The sequence below is a fragment of the Dreissena polymorpha genome, chromosome 10, assembly GCF_020536995.1.
Source record: "Dreissena polymorpha isolate Duluth1 chromosome 10, UMN_Dpol_1.0, whole genome shotgun sequence".
Lineage (NCBI taxonomy): Eukaryota > Metazoa > Mollusca > Bivalvia > Myida > Dreissenidae > Dreissena > Dreissena polymorpha.
In genome coordinates, this window is record NC_068364.1 from 57335979 (window position 1) to 57357715 (window position 21737).

At 36.3% G+C, this 21737-nt stretch overlaps 1 protein-coding gene across 3 annotated transcripts; it reads left to right on the top strand.

The window, feature by feature from the left end:
- The first annotated feature begins 1998 nt into the window (after positions 1-1998).
- LOC127848408 (nuclear hormone receptor E75-like) lies at positions 1999-15118 on the top strand. 3 transcript variants are annotated; one of them, XM_052380854.1, is made up of 7 exons: positions 1999-2161; positions 9505-9570; positions 11471-11571; positions 12306-12450; positions 12963-13153; positions 13564-13936; positions 14292-15118. In XM_052380854.1, coding segments are annotated over exons 1-7 (1098 nt in total). In that variant the 5' UTR covers positions 1999-2160; the 3' UTR covers positions 14513-15118. The 3 variants fall into 3 exon arrangements, with proteins under 3 accessions (XP_052236814.1, XP_052236815.1, XP_052236816.1); XM_052380855.1 differs by having other exon boundaries at positions 2001-2342; XM_052380856.1 differs by lacking the exon at positions 1999-2161 and adding an exon at positions 6187-6206.
- The last annotated feature ends 6619 nt before the right edge of the window (positions 15119-21737 follow it).

Below are 21737 nucleotides of genomic sequence, written 5' to 3' on the forward strand. Positions count from 1 at the left end.
ACTGTTTCCTCACAAATACCATAACTAAAACAAAAATTTGCGAATTTGAAAGAACTTTTTTTAATTTTATCAATTTACCAAAAAATCCCTTTAATACATTATTCAATAATTCTTGGAATAATTCTTGTTAAATTAATCAAAAACATTATTCATCATTTATCATTTTATTGTTGAAAACACATTAAGAATCTAGAAATGGCATACCATAATTATATCGCTGAATATTTTCATTAAACATATTTCTGGTCTAAAGAAAATTCCACAGTCCAGGTTATAGGCCAGATTCTTGAGTCAGATAGACTTCAGCCCTTATCAGCAATACAATAATGGTCTGGAGCTGTTAATGAGATTACATGCTGAGATTGACCCTTTGAGAAGGTTAACCCGAGAAAGTGATTTATTGCTGCTTACCACAAGTCTTATATTATATAACGATTATTTCACTGGCCGCGAAGTAACTCTGATACTGGCGCTGGCAATCTTCTGAACATAAAAGATGCACGCACATACTGCATTGATGTCGAGAGTTGAGCGTAAAACTGTTCTATCTATCAAGCCTTTTCATTAGATAAAATTATTTCATGCAGTAAAACAGTGCTACAAAGACGCGTCCATGTTTCCAATGTTCTGGTGGTATGTTCAAATCAGCCAATTGAATAAATGAAGTGCATTCATTTGTACCTAGCCGCGGGAAATTTTATTTGAATTTTATTGGATACTTACAAAGGTCAGGTAAGGTGAAAAGCTGGTTTATATAGCTACGCCGAAAAAACATTTCTTTTTGTATTATAAGTTTCTTGGTAACAGAATGTTTATGATATATTAAAATAGTCCACTATGTGCTACGTCAGTCAAGTGGTATTTTGGCGCAGCACAGGTCACTAAAATTCTGAGGCTATTAATAGATCAGTATCATGCAGGTCGATACTAAATGGTATCAGGTAGTGGCGATTTCTCCTGTATTCTGGTCCAGGAGTTGCTGGTGGACATTGGTTGTCGTAGTTGCACACTTGTTAGCTTTCGTCTTTTGAAAGGCCATAATTAAGATAAAATAATTTTAATAGGCTGTAGTACAGTGGTAGGTGAACTTGATATTATTTTCCGACGCTAGGTGTTAAATTTAGTTTTGTGCAGTGAATTTCCATTATGAAATTATATACGTAGTTTAAAAGGTATTCGATAATTAACGATATTAATAACATGGTGATTGCACATAATTTTATTTTAAACAAACAGGTTCCTGTTCTACGGTTGTTATCATATTGTCTATGCCTTCATAAAGTCTTTAAAGGGACATGTTGTTGTTGGTTTGTTTATGTTTTGTTTAATCTCTATAACATAAATAGGATTATAAACCGTGCACACACATCTCACACATGTGCGTGTATACACACTCTATGAATTTGAATAGGTTATGTTTATTTTAAACATGTGATTTAAAAAGCGATACACAACTTTAGAGCCTTCGGTGCTTTGATTTTTCTCTGTTATCGAAGTGCAATAATTTATCGAAGTATTCGTTTGACCAGCGTGTTTACTATACTGTGAATAATGCGATCTTGTACACCTCATATTTTCGTCAGTGAAAAACACCTTTTAACTACTCTTCGGTTCGTTGAATCATGAATTTACACCGCATTAAAAACGCTTCAGGCCGCTAGCGATATATTTGCCATAACTATAGGTCCCTGATGTACGTTATTGAATAGTTTCTCCAATACTAAACAATGTATCACACCATGTTCATATAAGAGAACTATTGTATACAAATAAATATTTGTGTTTCGTTTGCAACGTACTATTATATGGTTAATGTACTTATTCTGGAGATGTGATGTTCTTTAATTAGATTTAATATCCTGGCTGAATGTACTGTTACGCAATCTATAAGCAGCAGACGATATTTTACCAAGCGCGCGCGAGGAGAGCAACCGCGCATGCGTTATGACTCTCTATATGTAAAGCGGTCGTTGCACGTATTTCAGGTCGCCCTGACATAACTGCCCTAGATCATCGTGACCTTCTCGCTCTGTCAAAGCGACAGCTACGATATATACTTGATTTTTCGAAACAAACATTCGATAACGCGCACAGTGTGATTTGATTCCAAATGATATTGTGATCGACGAAGTTGTGTGGCTATTGTTTATTCCGACTAATAGTAAGCAGTGGTGTTTTGAAGTTAATTTGCAAATAATAGACATAGACTTGAAAGTATTTTATGTGTCGACTGTCGCTGTACAGCCTGTGCGGCATTGTCAATATATTTGATAATTTAGTTATATTATAAATTACTGTAAAGTATCGTGGACTTGTTAACGAGTGGACATTAAATTTCAAAGGTAAGACATATGTGCGTGTAACACCAATCTCTCATATAAATTCACAAATAATAAATATTCTACCTGCATAAAAATGAATATTCGTGTTAAATAAATCAATGCGAAGGTAAACTGAAGTGTTCTATATAAAATATTTCAGTGATCAAGAAAATACGAGTTTTTGAGAAAATATTCATTTAAAACGTAGACAAGACTAAATAAATAACAAACATGCGGTGAACCAGTATTCGAAGTTTTTAACAGAAATTGTTATTTGTTTGAAGACATAAGGCATAATTTAAAAAGAGATGTTCTTTAATTGCGCATATATATATATATATATATATATATATACACTTTCCGCTTTTATGATATTTTTCGTTTCAAGAAAGTCTCTTCTTAGCAAAAACCAAGTTTAGGCGGAAAGTCTCGTCACTGTTTAGCCTTTTCAGTCCGCACAGGCTAATCTGGGGCGACACTTTACGCCCATGAATTAAACCCCATTTTCAAAAAGCACGGCTCATATGAAAGTTAAGTCCACAGAAAGTAAATAAAGCGGTCCGCTTATCGCAGGTGTACAAGTCTCTCACCTAGAGGAAAAAGGTTCAATCCCCGTTCCCGCGGAAGGACCTTATTAACTTCGAAATACACAAATAAACGTAGTATTTGATTTTGTTTTTCGTCGTTAAATAATTATTTATTAATTATAATATAATATGTACATATAAATTGAATAAACGTTTTCATCAATCCGTAGTTATTCCAAGGTAGGAGGGGACAGTTTTGTATTTAGAAAATAAGATCTTAAAAACTGGTATCATACCAGCACTATAACATTAATAAATAATATATTAAATTAGGTCTTGCTAGTTCATAAGTATAGGGATACATGAGCATGCATTTTCTTGAGATTATTTTTTCCATATAGGAAGTAATACTATACGTTTGTAATATTATAACAATCGAGACCATGCAGATTTTTAGCGAGGCTGTTTTCGGAGAAAACCCGAGGTATTGTCATAGCCTGCTCGTCGTCCGCCGTCCGCCGTCCGACGTCCGCCGTCAGCCGTCCGCCGGCGTCGTGCTAAAATCTTTACATTGGCTCTAAAATCAAAGTGCTTCCACCTACAACTTTGAAACTTCATATTTAGATGCACCTTGATGAGTTCTACATGCCACACCCATTTTGGGTCACTAGCTCAAAGTTGAAGGTCACTGTTACCTCTAAAAAGAAACAAATTCTGACAAGCTTTCGCAGCCGAGCGTGACACCCGTTATGCGGTGCTCTTGTTTTTTGAACTTGTAGTTGTACCCTAGGGGAAATTAAAGATCAACTAAAAATGTAATAATTTCAATTCCAGCTTTTCTCTGCTCACACAATATAATAATTAGTTAAGCATTATTTGATTGTTCTAAATCTTTCAATGAAAAGATACATAACTGACTTTTGTCCATGTTCTTTCTGAATACGGGACAGCTGCCGTTTAAGTAATGGTAAAGCAATGAAACTGCTTGAAATAATTTGACATAAATTGAAATCATTTGAAATTATTTGAATTTGAATTTTGAAATTAAAATTATTTGAAATTGAAATTATTTAAGATTATTTGAAATTATTTGCAATTATTTGAAATTGAAATTATTTGAAATTGGTTAGTTTTGGAAACTATTTGAAATTATATGAAACTATTTTAAATATGATAAAGGGATTTACATATGTGTCCAATGCATGGAGTAACATACCACTGTATGGATATTTTAAAAAAGATATTTGAATAACGTTAAACATTTAAATTCCATGTAAAATCATATTCACAAACCTCTTTGGGGAAAATATCTTTTTTGTCTACCTATCCAGTGCAATTTTCTCAATCAAAATAGTCTTGGGGGTGAGATAATCCTTTTTTCAGGATGAACTCAATATTAGTCTTGTACTTCTTTATATTGTAAGTGACTTTTAGTGAATAGATGAAGTGTTTCAACTGTTTATAATTTGTAAATAAAATAATATTCCCAATCAGGTTTTTTCGAAAACATGTGATACCGTCGATTTATGTCCCCAATTTAGGACTCTGGCAGCGTGCTTCCGAATGTCATAAAGTGACATTTTTCAAAAAAAATCTGACCAAAATTTCCCAGATTAATACTGAACTTTTCTGGTAAACTCTAGACAATTTGAACTATTATAAATCGATAATTGCATAGCACGAGTGCAAAAGGAGCGAAAATGGAAAAATAAAAATACATATGTCTTGATACTCTTATTCGTTTGCATATTCTGCTTTATTAGCCCTTTGAATGCTGGGAACTTTGTCTTCTGCTAAAATGTCGTCTGCTGAATTTCTAAAATTAGCATTTTATTCGATTTTTTTTCTAAGAATACTATCAGAATAGCAAACAGTTTGGATCCTGATGAGACGCCACGTTCTGTGGCGTCTCATCTGGATTCAAACTGTTTGCAAAGGGCTTCAAAATTCGGTTCCCGCACTGAAAAGGTTAGATTTGTGACAAAATACAATTAACTGGAATAACATGGAACAGAAAATGTGTTACTCAAAGATATTGAAAGATAAACAATTAAAACATATTAATTAACCTCGGCTTAATGTATCAATGACATAACAACATGCATGTATGTTAATGTTTTGTTCCCATGTGATATTTAATTAAAAAAAGTTCATTTACAGTACTAAATTCATAAAGTTTAAACACAGTCTTAGTTTTAATTACATGTTAAAAAATATTAACTTAACATTATCTTGATTGTAAAAATAAATTTAATCAGAATTTTAAAAATACATTTAAAAAAATGCAGTTAAATATTCACCTATACACAGTAGGGAATAGTGGTACTTATAATCATATAAATAGAGATACATTTATCGAATTGTTTTGTTTATTGCATTATTTTTCCCAATCCAAAAGATACAGACGAGAAAATATTGAGCAAATAATTCATGCCAGCGCCCGAGGTAGGCAATGGCAGACACACTTTTTAAGAGATGATTTTTTTGCCATCCACATTGCTTCATCATGCACATCTGTACTTATCACTTAAGAGACAATTATGAGAAAGGATTGGTGTATCTTTACTACTTATGCCCCCCTTCGAAGAAGAGGGGGTATCTTGCTTTGCACATGTCGGTCTGTCGGTCTGTCGGTCCACCAGGTGGTTTCCGGATGATAACTCAAGAACGCTTGGGCCTAGGATCATGAAACTTCATAGGTATATTGATCATGACTCGCAGATGACCCCTCTTGATTTTGAGGTCACTAGGTCAAAGGTCAAGGTCACAGTGACCCGATATAGTAAAATGGTAACTCAAGAACGCTTATGCCGAGTTAATATTTTACGTTAATTCAATGTAATAAATATAATAATAATGAACAGTATTTTTGTGTTCATTTTATGCATATGTGTAATGCATATGAAGTTAAATCAATGAAATAGGCTGTACGTGATGTAAATAGATATATCATAGTACAATACCTACTAGGCTAAACGCTGACAGTTATAGTCAAAATTGATTAATGCATCTTAGTATAGACCTTTATTAGTTTATGTGGCATGCTCGCGTTTCAACTACCAGTGCGACTAGGTTAAGTACGTAAATATCTTCATACACAGTGTAAGCGGTCATACAACGGGGTGACAGGTCACTGACCGCATGATCTAGGTGACACAACGGTCAGCCTGGTCAGAGGTGACCGCGTAATAGGACTCGATAAGAAGATTAACTAGTGACCGGTCCAGTCTATGCCTGTATGCATTTATGAACACTCAAGCTGTTATCGTTTGGTCGAATTGTTTTTGACATTGACACTTGAATATATTAATTAGTATGTGAAACATGGATTTATGAAAACGGGGAACGATATTTGCTGGTAATTGTTTTATTTTAATTATATTTTATATAATTATTACTCAGCTTTTACCTCTAATTTAATTCCGATAATCTTGTGTTGTAAACTCAATGGTTTTGGTGATGCTGGTTTTTATTTATTTCCGTTTAGGTTACATATGAGCCGCGCTCTGGGAAAACGGGGCTTAATGCACGTGTGGACTGCACAGGCTAGTTTGCAACGACACGTTACGCACATGCATTAAGCCCCGTTTACCAAAAGCGCGATTCATATGTAATGGAATGTTTTGTTATGTGCTTTATAAACAGTTTTGTTGAGTTTGCACTCCTATGCTTTCATGCTGATGCAACAAAGTACAGGATTATGATTAACAGTTGTATACCACAATATATTTTTTTGTGCAAAACCCTCGTGCTGACCTGCAAATAAACTCTGACACTGGTACTACATGTACTGTTGACCGCGGACAACTGCCAGTTTCTCTATAAAATCGCCATGTGTGAGTTTTTTTATTTAGACGCCAATCCACAGAAATAGCAGTATAAGTAATACATTAGCAATAGTTTAAAGAACGTGAAAGACGATTGCAGCACTGATAACTATGCCGATAGCTGTAAGAAATAAATTAAATTGAATTGATTTTGTGAAAGAAAACGCTTGTTGAAACCGGAAATACTCGACAGGCACTATATGTTAAAAGTCGCATGCCTCGTTTGATATCGGGTGATGTCGGATTAATGTCGCATGCCTCGTTAGATATCGGGTGATGTCGGATTTTTTCGCATGCCTCGTTAGATATCGGGTGATGTCGGATCAATGTCGCATGCCTCGTTAGATATCGGGTGATGTCGGATCTATATGTGGCGTAAATCGTTACCACAACAAAATTACTCCAAATCGAGATTCCATAATACAATTCAGAAGAAAGTCTTTTATATATTTTTTTTGAATTTAATTCTGTTTAAATTATAATAATTATAAGATATTATTACATTTTTATACACAGTTCGAATATATATAATTTCAAAGTCCTGAACAACAATTGTCAGTTTCAATTTTATGAAATCAGCAGTAAGTCTTAATGTTCTGATGCTGTACAATCTAATTGTCAAAATAAGCTGATCAGAAGCACATAAAACATGGCCCCTTTTTATTGTCAAAACCACAAATCTACGTTGCTACTTAATATAATACTGTGTGATCCACTACAGACGTATAATATCCTGTTATAAATATTACTATATTATTATATAAAAACTGTCATCTTCGTGTTCGAAATCAAAACTAATCTACAAAACCAATGTCGATTTCCCAATCATGTAGAGAGTATAACATGAAAAATGTCGTCACATTTGATCGTTATTATGTATAAATAAATACATGATGGTGACTGAAGCAGGTGATTTTAACCTTTTTTCACTAAATTTAATTATGTTATTTAATGCATGTAAAAACCTAACAACTGAGACTTTCTATCTAGGCCAAGTTCGTAATATATCTAAACTATTCATTTAAGGACCATTACTTTCGATGTTTATATGCCACGAAAGGTTTATTTATGCAACATTGACGGCTTATTGAGTAAAGTCTTACACTGTTACATTACCATTGAATTCCAAAGTCTTGTGTTAGAAATATACCTACTATGTTACATATTGTTGAATGCAGATTAACCATCCGACTATTTTTTTTTAACCAAAGAATCTGTCGTGTCCCTTTTCAAGGTCAACCCACCTTGTTCCTCTTCAGCTTCTTTTCTTGCCATTCTCCCTCCACCACCATCATCATCATCATCATCATCATCATCATCATCATCATCATCATCATCATCATCATCATCATCATCATCATCATCCTCATCATCATCCTCATCATCATCATCATCATCATCATCATCATCATCATCATCATCATCATCATCCTCATCATCATCATCCTCCTCATCATCATCATCATCATCATCATCGTCTTCGTCGTCGTCGTCATCTTCATCATCATCATCATCATCATCATCATCATCATCATCATCGTCATCGACGTCGTCGTCGTCGTCGTCGTCGTCGTCATCATCATCATCATCATCATCATCATCATCATCATCATCATCATCATCATCAACAACAACAACAATATCATCATCATCATCACCATCATCATCATCATCATCATCATCATCATCATCAAATAATTAAGTTTAAACTAAGCAACATCATCAGCATCTTAATTGTCAGTTATGTACATTTAGCAGCAATGTCAGGTATTTTGAACCCATCTTTTACCACGCTTACGACAAACGGCATAATCAACCTGATCATCATATATCCTTATTAACTCTCTCATCGCAAGTAGCTTCGTAGAGAATAACCTAATTATAGCCTCTAGACAGATCTATTCTGATGTTGACATAATATTGCTTACATAAGTTTGTTTTTGAGAAGTGTTTAAGTTATTTTCTCTCCATATTTCTGGTCATCGATCTTTGACAATTAGATAAATATGACGTCAATAAACTTTAAATACCTCTTTTTATAACTGTGTCATTTTCTTAACTGTATTACTGGGGCACTTTATAGATCCGCAATTATATAGTACCGGTATTCTATTGTATTCGTCTAAACCTCCTTTAACAAGAAGTTGTTATAGTTAAAGAGTAAAACATTGAGTTAAAGGGGCCTTTTCACAGATTTTGGCATTTTTTAACTTATTCATTAAATGCTTTATATTGATAAATGTAAACATTGGATCGTAAAGGCTCCAGTAAAAAATCAAGAATAAAATTAAAAAAAGGAAAAGAACATTGCCCGGAGCAGGTTTCGAACCAGTGACCCCTGGAGTCCTGCCAGAGTCCTGAAGTAAAAACGCTCTAGCCTACTGAGCTATTCCGCCGAGTACACATAATTGATGTATTTTATACCTTATATAAGCAATCTTCGTAGTTTCACAAAATTTAACGACAAAAACAGAACTCTCCAAATTATTCAATCGTTTCGCGTTGCAACGCTTTATAATTTTTAGGTTTTAAAATCGTCAAAAGATGCATATAATGGCTATATTAGACCATGGTAAATGTTCAGTATTACTGTTTCCTCACAAATATCATAACTTAAACGAAAATTTGCGAATCTGAAACAACTTTTTTCAATTTTGTCAATTTACCAAAGCGTGAAAAGATCCCTTTAATGCTCATATTTGTCTGATTCTGATGTTGTCATTCAGCGGTGGAAGAGTTTAACGAATGGGATTCATGACGTCATCGTTATAATAAACACACGTAAAACATACATACATAAACATTTTAATGACGTCCTTGTATTTTCAGTGGACGCAGCCATGGTAATCCGAACGGGCTTTCACATTCAGACGAATATGAAGACAAGGAAGAAAGGTACGCATTGTGTGTGTTCGGTCCTGATAGATTCTCACCTTTCATTCAAAGACGGACGAATAAAAGGACGAAGAGGTTTACAAAATCACAGGCATTATGGCCGTATAGGGTATTTTATTTGCACGAGAAACTTTGTGAAAACGCTTATTTTTTATATCGTTAAAAGAGCATAAAATACCTTAACAGAAGAACGAAATATTTACTTTCATAGCATCATAAATGCAAACAGTAATATTACGATGATAAAATGTTAAGCAAAAAGTTAAGGTGTTCCCGTCTTGTTTGAATGGGATATAGATGTTTTTTGTGTATCACACAGTGGGTTTTACAAATGAAGCAACCATACCGACCATTAATCTAGAATACAGATTATATTTACTTGATAAGTGCGAGCCTGTGGCTTATGCGCTCGACATTTTTTACCGTAGCCTTTTTTTACCTGTTACAAAAATAGGTTTGTATTTCATATTGGACAACATCATGTATAATTATTTATATAGGTAGTCACAGAGGCGTAACCAGAACATTTTCTCTTTGCTACAATTGTCATCCAGCCAATATGCGACGGTAGTTGTTAAGATATGAGCTACAATTGTCATCCAGCCAATATGCGATGGTAGTTGTTAAGATATGAGCCTTGCTCTGGAAAACCGGGGCTTAATGCATGTGCGTTAAGCAACGTTGCAGATAAGCCTGCGCACTTACCACCGGCTAAACAGGAACGACACTTTCCGTTTTTATGGTATTTTTTGTTTACATGATGTCTATCTTAGGCGAAATTCCAGTTTAGGCATAACGTGTCGTTCCCGATAAGACTGTGCGAATTACGAATTCTAATCTGGGACGACACATTACGCACATGTTTTAAGCCCCGATTTCCCAAAGCTGATACAGGCATATATTCTGACAACGCGCTCTCTCGGTATTTTGTGTTAACTCAAACTCCCAGTCCTTATCGATCGATTGTATCGCACTTTCCTGAATCATATGTTTTATACCCGGGCAAAAGTTGTTGACCCGGGCCTGAACGGACTAAATGTAGCTACGCCGCTAGCTAGTCAAACATACATATAAAATTATTTTAATATGATCAACTTATGACTAAGCCGCCACAAATCGGGCGTTAAACCGACTTTCTAAAATGTAGTTGGTCGATCTTATGCTCCAACCGAAATCAAGTATTGCGAAAATTGCGTTAATGAATGCATGTTTCTTTTTAAGTTATGCGGATGTATGTATCTACCTGAAACTGCATTTGTTACATAACGTTAAAGGCCCAATGATTGACAGGTTTTCTGCAACACTTGAAACGTCTTTGAACATTGGTTTTGGCCGGAACGGCGATGTTGGTCCTTTAAATTTTGAGCACGCATTTCATAATGGTTAACATAATTTACATGTTTAAATGTCGCCCTTGAACGCGAATCTGTTGTCATTTCAAAAGGTCACCGCGACCTTCGTGCTGATCAAAAGTAAGGGAGTAAGCTCCGTTGTAATATTCTCTTATTGATCCTGGATTTGTTCCCTTTACTGCACCACTTAAAATTATCGCCTTTTCACGTGTGAATAGTCAATAAATAATGATATATTAATTATATATACATGTATGTTTAAGTACTTGTAGTGTTATATATTCTTTCGTTATGTTTATTACTAAATAAACGGGCGACCATTGTATGATAGCATCGGCTGTTACGAGAGTCTGCTGAGCGTTTTGTGACTGCTTTTATAGTTTTTATCGGTTGTTGCAAAAAGTATTTTCCAATCGATGGCTTGAATTATATTGTGTTTGAAAATAACAGTTTTCATTATAATTATCAACAATATTGTTGTATTCTTTGAAGTATATCTTGTTCTTTATTTAACGTTTTAATTCGTCTTCTATCGTTGAACATTGTAGAAAAATACGGATCGGGAGATAACGAGCACATTCTGTGTAAAATATGCGGCGACAAGTCGTCAGGTTTCCACTATGGCGTGTTCAGCTGTGAAGGTTGCAAGGCCAGTAACCCATGACAGCGTTAATTTCGTTCACTGAGGATTTGCTTTCATTGAATTACCTTTCATTTTTACATTCATACATAAAGAGAATTTTAGAACATACATTTTAGAAAAGAATAGTTGTAATCTGTATTCACTCGTTTACATATCTATTTTACAAGTTCTTCTAAATTGTAGTCATACAGTTAATCGGGGAAACAGTACCAACTAAATATATCTCCAAAACTGGTACCTCACGTTAATTATTATGATCAAGGTATTATAATTGTATGAATTAGAATAAATGTTGATATGCGCAGGTCAGCTCAAGTTTTCAACATTTAATAGTGACCGATACTGTCGAATATTTTAGTTTAGCACGCGTCCTTTAACCTGCTTAAGTTACGTAAATTAATTTTATTTTTTATGAGATGGTGTGTTGGGAATGTCATCAGTGTGAGGATCGAACCCGGGGCTTTCCGATCGTGTGAATTTATTATGTAACTACAGAGGTCGCCGTGGCTAGTGGATAAGGTGTCCCCCTAACGATCAGAGGTCACGGGTTCGAACCCCACTGGGCGCGTTCCTATGATCTCCCAAAAGACACCAAGTACTGTTTCTAGTCCCAGGAAACGGACCCGAGAGCATTCCAATAGGGTTTTCGATGCCAAACTTAATAGATTTTATGTAAAACTAAACTAACAACTGTTCAGCCAAGTACGGAAATTAATCAACAGTTTATCTTTCCGGTTAAGGGGTTCTTCCGGCGCACGGTGCGACAGAAGATGGAGTACAAGCCGTGCGAGAACCCCCGAGGCTGTCTCATCATGCGTATCAGCCGCAACCGGTGTCAGTACTGTCGCCTGCAGAAGTGTCTCTCCGTCGGCATGTCGCATGAGGGTAAATACACTGTAAAACCCATATAACAAGATAGATTATGACGCGGAATCCAATATTAATAATGCGAGTTGTTATTGGTTCCCGTGCTTTCTCCAATCGTCAATTCCTGCCTCGAGCTTTTTCTTAAAATTTGAATATGGCGGCGCCAATTGAGCTTATTGCATAATAATATTCGATATGTCACACGAGGTTAAGAACATGTAGTGATACCGGCAATTTCCTTTAGAGCCCGAGGGTTGGGTCTCACTGGTCCGACTCGTCGGTAAACCATCTGTCGGGGGATTCGTAGGTACGCACCAACTTTGCAGCCCTGCAAACTGAGATACACGGTCCATGTTAAGTTTTTGAAAATTGTGATTAACAAAAGATATTCTTAGTTTGAACTCAAACGTATAATAGAACGATGTCTACAGTCTTACCTGTCTTTGATTCAAGGACGACAGTCGTCAGTTACGGATATAGAGGTTTAGTAACCAACAAACATGCATATAACTTCATGTGTTTTTCTACAGCCGTCCGCCTCGGCCGGTGCCCAAAGAAAGACCGACCGGCGAAGACCAGCTTCCTGTACATGCCCGGCCACTCGAGTCTCGAACTGGACAGGCAGCTGCGCACCGAGCAGCTTGTGCTCACCGTGCACGCGGCGTACCGGAAGGCCTGCGAGGACTTCGACCACTTCGCCGCACTTTTCAGCGATAAACGGGTACGGGCGAGAACGTGTGGTTGTATAGGGACTTTTCCGTATCTTTGATGTTTGTGGTTATGGTGAAGGTCGTAGTGGAAATGGCGATAGTAATTTGCATTATGATGATGATGTTGATGATTTTGGTGATGATGATAATGATGATGACGATGATGATGATGATGACTACGATGTTGATGACGATATTGACTGCGACAAGTTTGATGATACGGATGATGTTTTGATCAAGATGATGATAGCATAAAGTAATGTAACAACAAGCGTTTAACATTTCGTATTATTCCTGGAAATATAAGATCCCAAATCAGAACTTGAAATTCGGTTTCGAAATAACAGTTCAGTACAAACTTGTAATTAAAAAACATATACAAATATAACTAGAAATTATCACGTACTGATATACTCCACAGATCTTTATCGACGATAAGGAAGACTGCTGTCACCTGTACTTCCGGTATCTCCCCGGAACCGTCCGCTTTATCACCGCCTTCGCCAAGGAGATTCCGCTCTTCCGGTCGCTCTCGCAGAGCGACCAGCGGCTGCTGATTAAAAGCGGCCTGCTCGAGATTTCGGCCATCAGTGACTCACCGCACATGGAGGTCGACGGCCCGGCGCTCTTTAACCCGCGACTTAACATTTCTGTTCCCCGGGAGCGACTTTCTGAAATCGGGCTGCTTGGCATGCTCTTTACAGATCTCGAGCAAGTCATAAGACGCTTGCGGAAACTCCGGCTGACGGACGTGGAGTTGTCGCTTCTCTCTGCCATTGTTTTGTTTTGTCCTGGTAAGTTGCATGCCGCGGTCGTAGTACTTCAAATTCTAGGTGCGTGTTCCGTATTATTTGATTAAGCATTCTTTAAACGCACAATTGTTCAATCCCGATGCTTTATGTATTTAAATTGCTTCTAAACACAATTTAAAACTGTTTAAAACATATGATACTCGCCTAATCGAAAATATGGTATTGCTAGTAATAATTATATTGTTTGGACATTACACAGTTTAATTAGCGCGTAAAAAAAGTTTAAAATAACCGGAGGAAAATTATAATAAAGTATTCAATAAAGTGCTACATTCAACTGTAGCTTCTTCCGTCTCCACAGGCCATGACGGTTTAAGTCACGCGCTCGTTGTTTCAGACCGCGAAGGATTGGCGCCCAACGTCGCCCTGGAGACAGTCGAGACGGACCTCAGCCTTGCGCTCAAGTGTCAGCTGATACTTAGTCATGGGGACGGCACGATAGCCTTCGCCAAGGCGGTCGAGGTGCTCACGGAACTGCGGCGGCTTGCGACGCTCTACCTCGACGACATTCTCAACTCGCAAGTGGTAATCGAGTCGGGTGACGGCGGCGTCAGATGAGTGAAGCGGCCGCCCTCTGTCCATTCTGGCGGGTGGAGATCTCGTTAGACTACGGCGCCCTCAGCTTAGGGCAGCAGTGATCGCAGTACGCTCTAATGGTGGAAATCAATTCGTGTAACTGCACCGGCAGCTGAAGGAATAGGCAACACGGCCTCTGTACGCGTGAGGAAATCAACTCAAGACAGAGGGCGACGATGGTTTCAGCGGAGGGAAAACGCCGCTTCCTGTTGCAACCGCCGTCGCCAGATTGATTTTCACATATCCATTCAGGTTCTAAACCTCTAAAATTGAATAAAATAAATTGCGATCGAAGTAAGCCTTTTACACTGTTTGCCAAAACTGGTTGTGATGTTTAAAGCAAATGCATTTAATTTGTTTGAAACGAATAATTTGTTTAGAAGTTGCACATATTATGTCTTTATTTTAATGGCATCGTGTTCTCATAGTATTTATTGTTATATATACAAAATATCTTAAAAAGGCGATGTTTTGTTGAATCACTTGTTCATATAAATTTGTTAACATTTTTGTCTGACTTTGCCAGGCGATAAATTTGAGCTCTTGTTGATTTTGCAGTATCTTAAATAAACTTTCAAACTAAGTGTACACGTTTTTATGTTTATTTTTTTAATCTGGCTAAGTGCCTTCATTCGTATTACATAATTACTGACCATGTATCCGATCGCATGACTCAATGACAAGTCAAGTGACCCATATAATGAGACATTGACTAAATGTCTCATTTCATTACACACTGACTAATTAAGTATTCCATTTCATGACACAGTGACTGATCATGTGTTCCATTTCATGAAAAAGTGACTGACCAAGTGTCCACTTTAATGACACACTGACTTATCAAGTATTCCATTTCATGACATATTGGCTGATTAAGTGTCTCATTTCATGACACAGTGACGGATCAAGTGTCCGATTACATGACACAGTGACTGATCAAGTGTCCCATTGCTTGACACAGTGACCCATTGCATGACACAGTGACTATATAAGTGTCCCTTTCATGACACACTGACTGATCAAGTATTCCATTTTATGGCTCATTGACTGATCAAGTGACCCACTTAATAACACATTGACTGACTAAGTGTCTCATTTCATGACACAGCGACTGATCAAGTGTCCCATTGCATGACACAGTGACTGATCAAGTGTCACATTCCATGACACAGTGACTGATAAAGTGTCCGATTGCATGACTCAGTGACTGATCAAGTGTCCCATTTTATGACACAGTGACTGATTTAGAGTAACATTTCATGACACAGTGGCTGACCAAGTGTTCTATTTCATGACACAGCGACTGTTCAAGTAAAACATGCCATGAAACACTGGCTGATTAAGTGTTCCATTGCATGACACAGTGACAGATAAAGTGTCTCATTTCATGACACAGTATCTGATTAAGTGTCTAATTGTATGACAGAGTGACTGACTAAGTGTCCAATTGCATGACACAGTGACTGATCAAGTGTGCTATTTCATTACAGTGACCGATCAATTATCTCATTTTATGACACAGTGGCTTAACAAATGTCCCATTTCATGACCCACTGACTGATCAAGTGTTACATTTCACGACTCAGTGACTGATCAAGTGTCCCATTGCATGACACAGTGACTGATAAAGTGTTACATTTTATGACACAGTTACTGACCAAGTGTTCCATTTTATGACACAGTGGCGGATCATTTGTCTCATTTCATGACACAGTGATAGATCAAGAATCTGATTGCTTGACACATTAACTGATCAAGTGTTACATATAATGATACAGTGACTGATCAAGTGCCCCATTGCATGACACAGTGACGAGTAAAGTGACCCATTGCATGACACAGTGACTATATAAGTGTCCCCTTTCATGACACGCTGACTTATCAAGTGTTCCATTTCATGACTCAGTGACTGATGAAGTGTCCCATTTAATAACAAAGTGACTGCTCAAGCGCCCATTGCATGACACAGTGCCTGATCAAGTGTTACATTTTATGACACAGTGACTGACCAAGTGTTCCATTTCATGACACAGTGACTGATCAAGTTTAATATTTCATGATACAGTCACTGATCAAGTGTCCCATTGCATGACAAAGTGACTGATCAAGTGTCTCCATTGCATGACACAGTGACTGATCAAGTGTCACATTTCATGGCACAGTGACTGATCGATTATTATATTTCATGCCACAGTGACTAATCAAGTGCCCCATGGCATAACACATTGGCTGGTCAAGTGTTACATTTCATGACACAGTGACTGACCAAGTGTTCCATTTTATGACACAGTGACTGATCAAGTATAACATTTCATGAAACAGTGGCTGATCAAGTGTCCCCTTGAATGACACACTGACTGATCAAGTGTCTCATTTCATGACACAGTGACTGATCAAGTGTCTCATTTTATGACACAGTGACTGACTAATTGTCCACTTGCATGACCCATTGACTGATCAAGTGTGCCATTGCATGACACAGTGACTGATCAAATGTCCCATTTCATGACACAATGACTGATCAAGTGTCTCATTTCATAACACAGTCACTGACTATGTGCCCAATTGCATGACTCCATGATTAAGTGTCCACATTTCATGACATTGACTGTTCAAGTGTCTCATTTTATGAAACAGGGACTGACCAAGTGTCCAATAGCACGACACCCTGACTAAACAAGCGCCTCATTTAATGACACAGTGGCTGACCAAGTGGTACATATAATTACAGAGTGACTGACTAAGTGTCCAATAGCATGACTTAGTGACTGATCAAGTGTCCCATTTAATGATAGTGACTGATTAAGTGTCTCATTTTATGACATAGTGACTGAACAAGTGTCCACTTGCATGAGACAGTGACTAAAACAAGCGCCTGATTGAATGTCACAGTGACTTATCAATTGTTCCCATTACCTGACTCATTGACTTACCAAGTGTTTCATTTCATGACACATTGACTTACCAAGTGTACCATTCCATGACACAGCGACTGATCAAGTGTCTTATTTTACGACACAGTGACATACCAAGTGTCCAATTGCATGACACAGTGAATAATCAAGCGCCTCAATTAATGACACAGTGATTGATTTATTGTCCCCTTTCATGATACATTGCCTGACCAAGTGTTACATTTCATGACCCAGTGACTTATCAAGTATCTCATTTCGTGACATAGACAGTGACTGATTAAGTGCCTCATTTCTTGACACACGTACTGATCAAGTGTCCCAGTTTCATGACATAGTGACTGATCTAGTGTCTCATGTCATGGCACATTGACATATCAAATGTCATATTGCATGACCCAGTGATTTATCAAGTGTCACATTTCATGATACAGTGACTTATCAAGTGTCCAATATCATGTCATAGTGGCTGCTCAAGTGTCCCATTGAACGACATAGTGTTACTGATCCAGTGTCTTAAGTTAATGTATGTCAGAGATACGATAAGAGGAAAATTGTAGGACCGGAATGGTTGATATTAAATGTATATTAATCTTAGGGCTGATATTATCGTTGGCGCGTTACGCAATTTTTATTTCACGAATCAGTAAACACCTCCAACAGACTATTACAAGTTCATTTCAAGAATTTGACTGTAAACCTACGCATTTTACATTACCCATGTTACAAATTGCAACCTTAAAGAAATTCATGATTTATTTTAGTCTAACATAGATACATAAAATATGTACGTACTTTATGTTGTTTTGTTTACGTGGTCGACTTTTGCAAATCAAGCCACCGAAGCAAGCTATCAGGGTTCGCTGCATAGAAATTAGAAAGAATTTAAAATTTTAGAAAGGATTTATAAAAAGGCAGATTGCTTTTATAATGATTTTGTTATTTAACAACGTGTATTTGTAAAGTTTTAAATAAATAAATAAATAAATATTCAGAGAAAACCAATAATACTTTTAGGTAAAAAAATACTGAAAAGATATTTGTTGGATCTACCGCAACAACAACAATGAATCAAAGCGCTGAAGGCACTGAAGATGTTCGCTATTGCATATTTTAACACGCAATTCATTTTTCAAAATCAATCGCATGTTTGAAATGAACACACGCCATTCAACTTTATAAAGTGTGTGTCATAGCGCACGGGTCGAGTTTTTTGTGCACTTTTTATTATCCTTATTATTTCATAGAAATAACTTAGACAAAATAAAAACAACATGCTGTTTGGACATTCTGAAAGCATAGAAAGTATGATGAAAATGGTAATGAGAACTTAATATAAAGAGAATTTGCAGTCACCATCATATTAAAGGAATATTTTTTCTAATATCAAATAACTATCTCACCAAGAATATAACTTTATAATGAAAGTTCCGTGTACAAAATTTTGTTTTTTGACACCATATACAAATTCAAAATATACAATACTCTTCGTATCTTGTATATGGAGGAATAAAAGTATATAAACATTGCTGTTTATTCTTAACTTGTTACCCGAGCAGTTCACACGGTGTCAACAACGCTGACATAAACACAGGTATAGAGCACTAATGCGCTTTTAGGCGTAGCTGTTTTATTCAGTTTTCATCTTAGTGACTTTTACATAACGCCAACAGACACGCATGAATATTTTCGAATATTTAATAAGCTGATTCGAGATACAACCTCTGAATTTTTGCTACATCACTGCGTATGTGCTCAATTTAAAGGATGTAGCACTGTTTAGTGTAAGGAATTCCGGACTACTCTCTGTATGCTCAAACGACACAAATTGTGGCCCTGTTACAATTACGCGTAACAATCCATCTCGCAGAATTTCACTTCCCCCTCCAAGATGAGAAAAACAATCATTAGCGAAATAGTATAGTGTCACGATAAGAGAAAATCTTTCAATTATCATACCACAATGTTTGCCGTACTTAGTCAGCACGTCTGGAAATCATTCCTTAATGTGTAGATAGGCTGCCATTATTAACAAGTTTGCTATTTTGAATTCATTTTTGTATCAAAACGCATTGTTCTTAAATGTGGCATTTTCAATTCGCAATGAGATTTGTAATGACCCTCGTCATGCGAAAATGGGTCTTATTCCGTATGCGCCCATCATATAAATAGCCCACTCAGCTATCTCTCCTTCTGGTAAGGAAAGACATAACATATTGAGTGATTTTATAGCCAACAGCATCGCCCATGGCCTGACTGCGAAAAAGCACATGTTGGGTTTAACAAACGCTTGCAGAAACGCAGACCCATTTTCGCATGACGGCGCTATTGACGTGTGATTTAAATGTGTCGAAAGAAAATTGCGTTTAAATCAAATATCAACATACGATATATTTCGATAGTGAAGAAAGATACTCATAACAAGGCATATGAGAACACATATGAAGTGCTCTCCCGTAGTATATTTTTTATCTATTCACACTAATGTGTGGTTTGACAATGCTAACACACATTTCATGCGGTGAATATGCAACTTACAAGTGAAAAACACAACACAATAGTTTATTTTTTGTTTAATTGTATGTATTTATTTAGAAAAGTAAATTGCAAACTTTATTTCAAAGTCAGCGTTTACGCCGACTTCATTTTTAAAAGATATTTATTGTTATAGATATATGTAATATAATATAATATTTAGTTGTTTTCGGTATTAGCGATCATAAAGCATTTTCGAGGTTGCCTATAGTATGCTTGTAGTAATTGATGAACTCATATCCAACTGTCTATGTATTGAAAACTGTGAATATAAATAAGCTAAACCTTCTCAACCTTCTACTACTGCGTTGCTAGAACCCGTAAATACAAAAGATCGCCGCTATCTGTTGAGAACCAAAGAACGTTTCCCAGAAATACCCGCTGTAGTAGCATGAACGAGGTTACGAAACAGGTCAATCGTATTATTATTATAAATTGTTTGTAATATTCGAGTTTAGCGATCATGAAACATTTTTTTTGTTTTTATCTATCGTATCGCTGAAGTTATTGTTGAACTTATGTTCAACGTTTTATAAATTGAGAAAATAAATAAGCGTAACATTTTTCCCGAATCTATTAATAGCCTCAATTTACGATCTGTACTACGTCATTGAGGTGTATGTGAGAGCGTAACCTATTGCGTTGTTATCGCCCGTGGACTTTCCTTGGTTTATCGACAGGCGCATCTATCAATAGCCTCATATTATGAATGGACTGAGCAAAAATACTACGTCATAAAGACACTGCAGAAAGTGGACTGTTTTATTCATTCATAAACAATCTCCTCCGCGACACGTACAATACGATCATTGTTTATTGATTCTTTTCTATAAAAGCACCGTTCGAAACTATTGCATTTAACACGATATTAATATCATGTTTCCATTTGTGAATGAATATAATTGGAGAACTCAAACCTCTTGCATAAATTATACAACTCTTTCTCGCGCGGATACGCGTAGTAAGCGGGCTCCTAGTAGCTAAGCCGTATCGACCTGGATTTTTTGACTAACCACCTTAGACGGTCGCTAAGCGACCATCTAAATCAAATAAATTCATTGCGCCCCAGTATATGTTTGCCTCGCACACGAATTCGATATTGATTATTAATATTTAGCGTTAATCACACGCTGGGGTTGTCACTTATATTTGTTGAAAGGCGCAAAGGTATTGCCGTTTACAATAATTTAGTTCTACATTCTTTAATGTGTCCATTACACAAACTCTTAAAGTAAGGGTTAATTATTTTTTTAATTAAGATCAATGAAGTGTTTAATGTCAGTCATTAACTTTGGCCTACAAAATACAAACTATGCTGTTAATTTCAACAGTCAGAAAAGCATATACACTCTTAATCGTTGATAAAAGTTTTATGCGGACCAAATATTATTATAGAATATATGTATAATAAATAAATAAATATATAAAAATTAATAAATAAATAAATATATAAAAATTAATAAATAAATAAATAGCAGATAAATATAAATAAATAAAAACAAGGATATATTTTTAGTGTAATAGAGACGGTAAAATAACTGATATATGCTGAAACCTAACATGTAAATATATATATATATTTTCGATCCTTTTGATTATTGTTTATTGCAATTTTCGAGTGATACATTTTTAACTATAAATGGGTGTCTCCGTGATGAAAGATGCTTGTTAACACAATTACATTGTGCAAACTATATGCATTTCGGAATAACTTTAATACGGGAAGTAAGCAATTCTGCAACGCCCATTTTTTTAAAGAT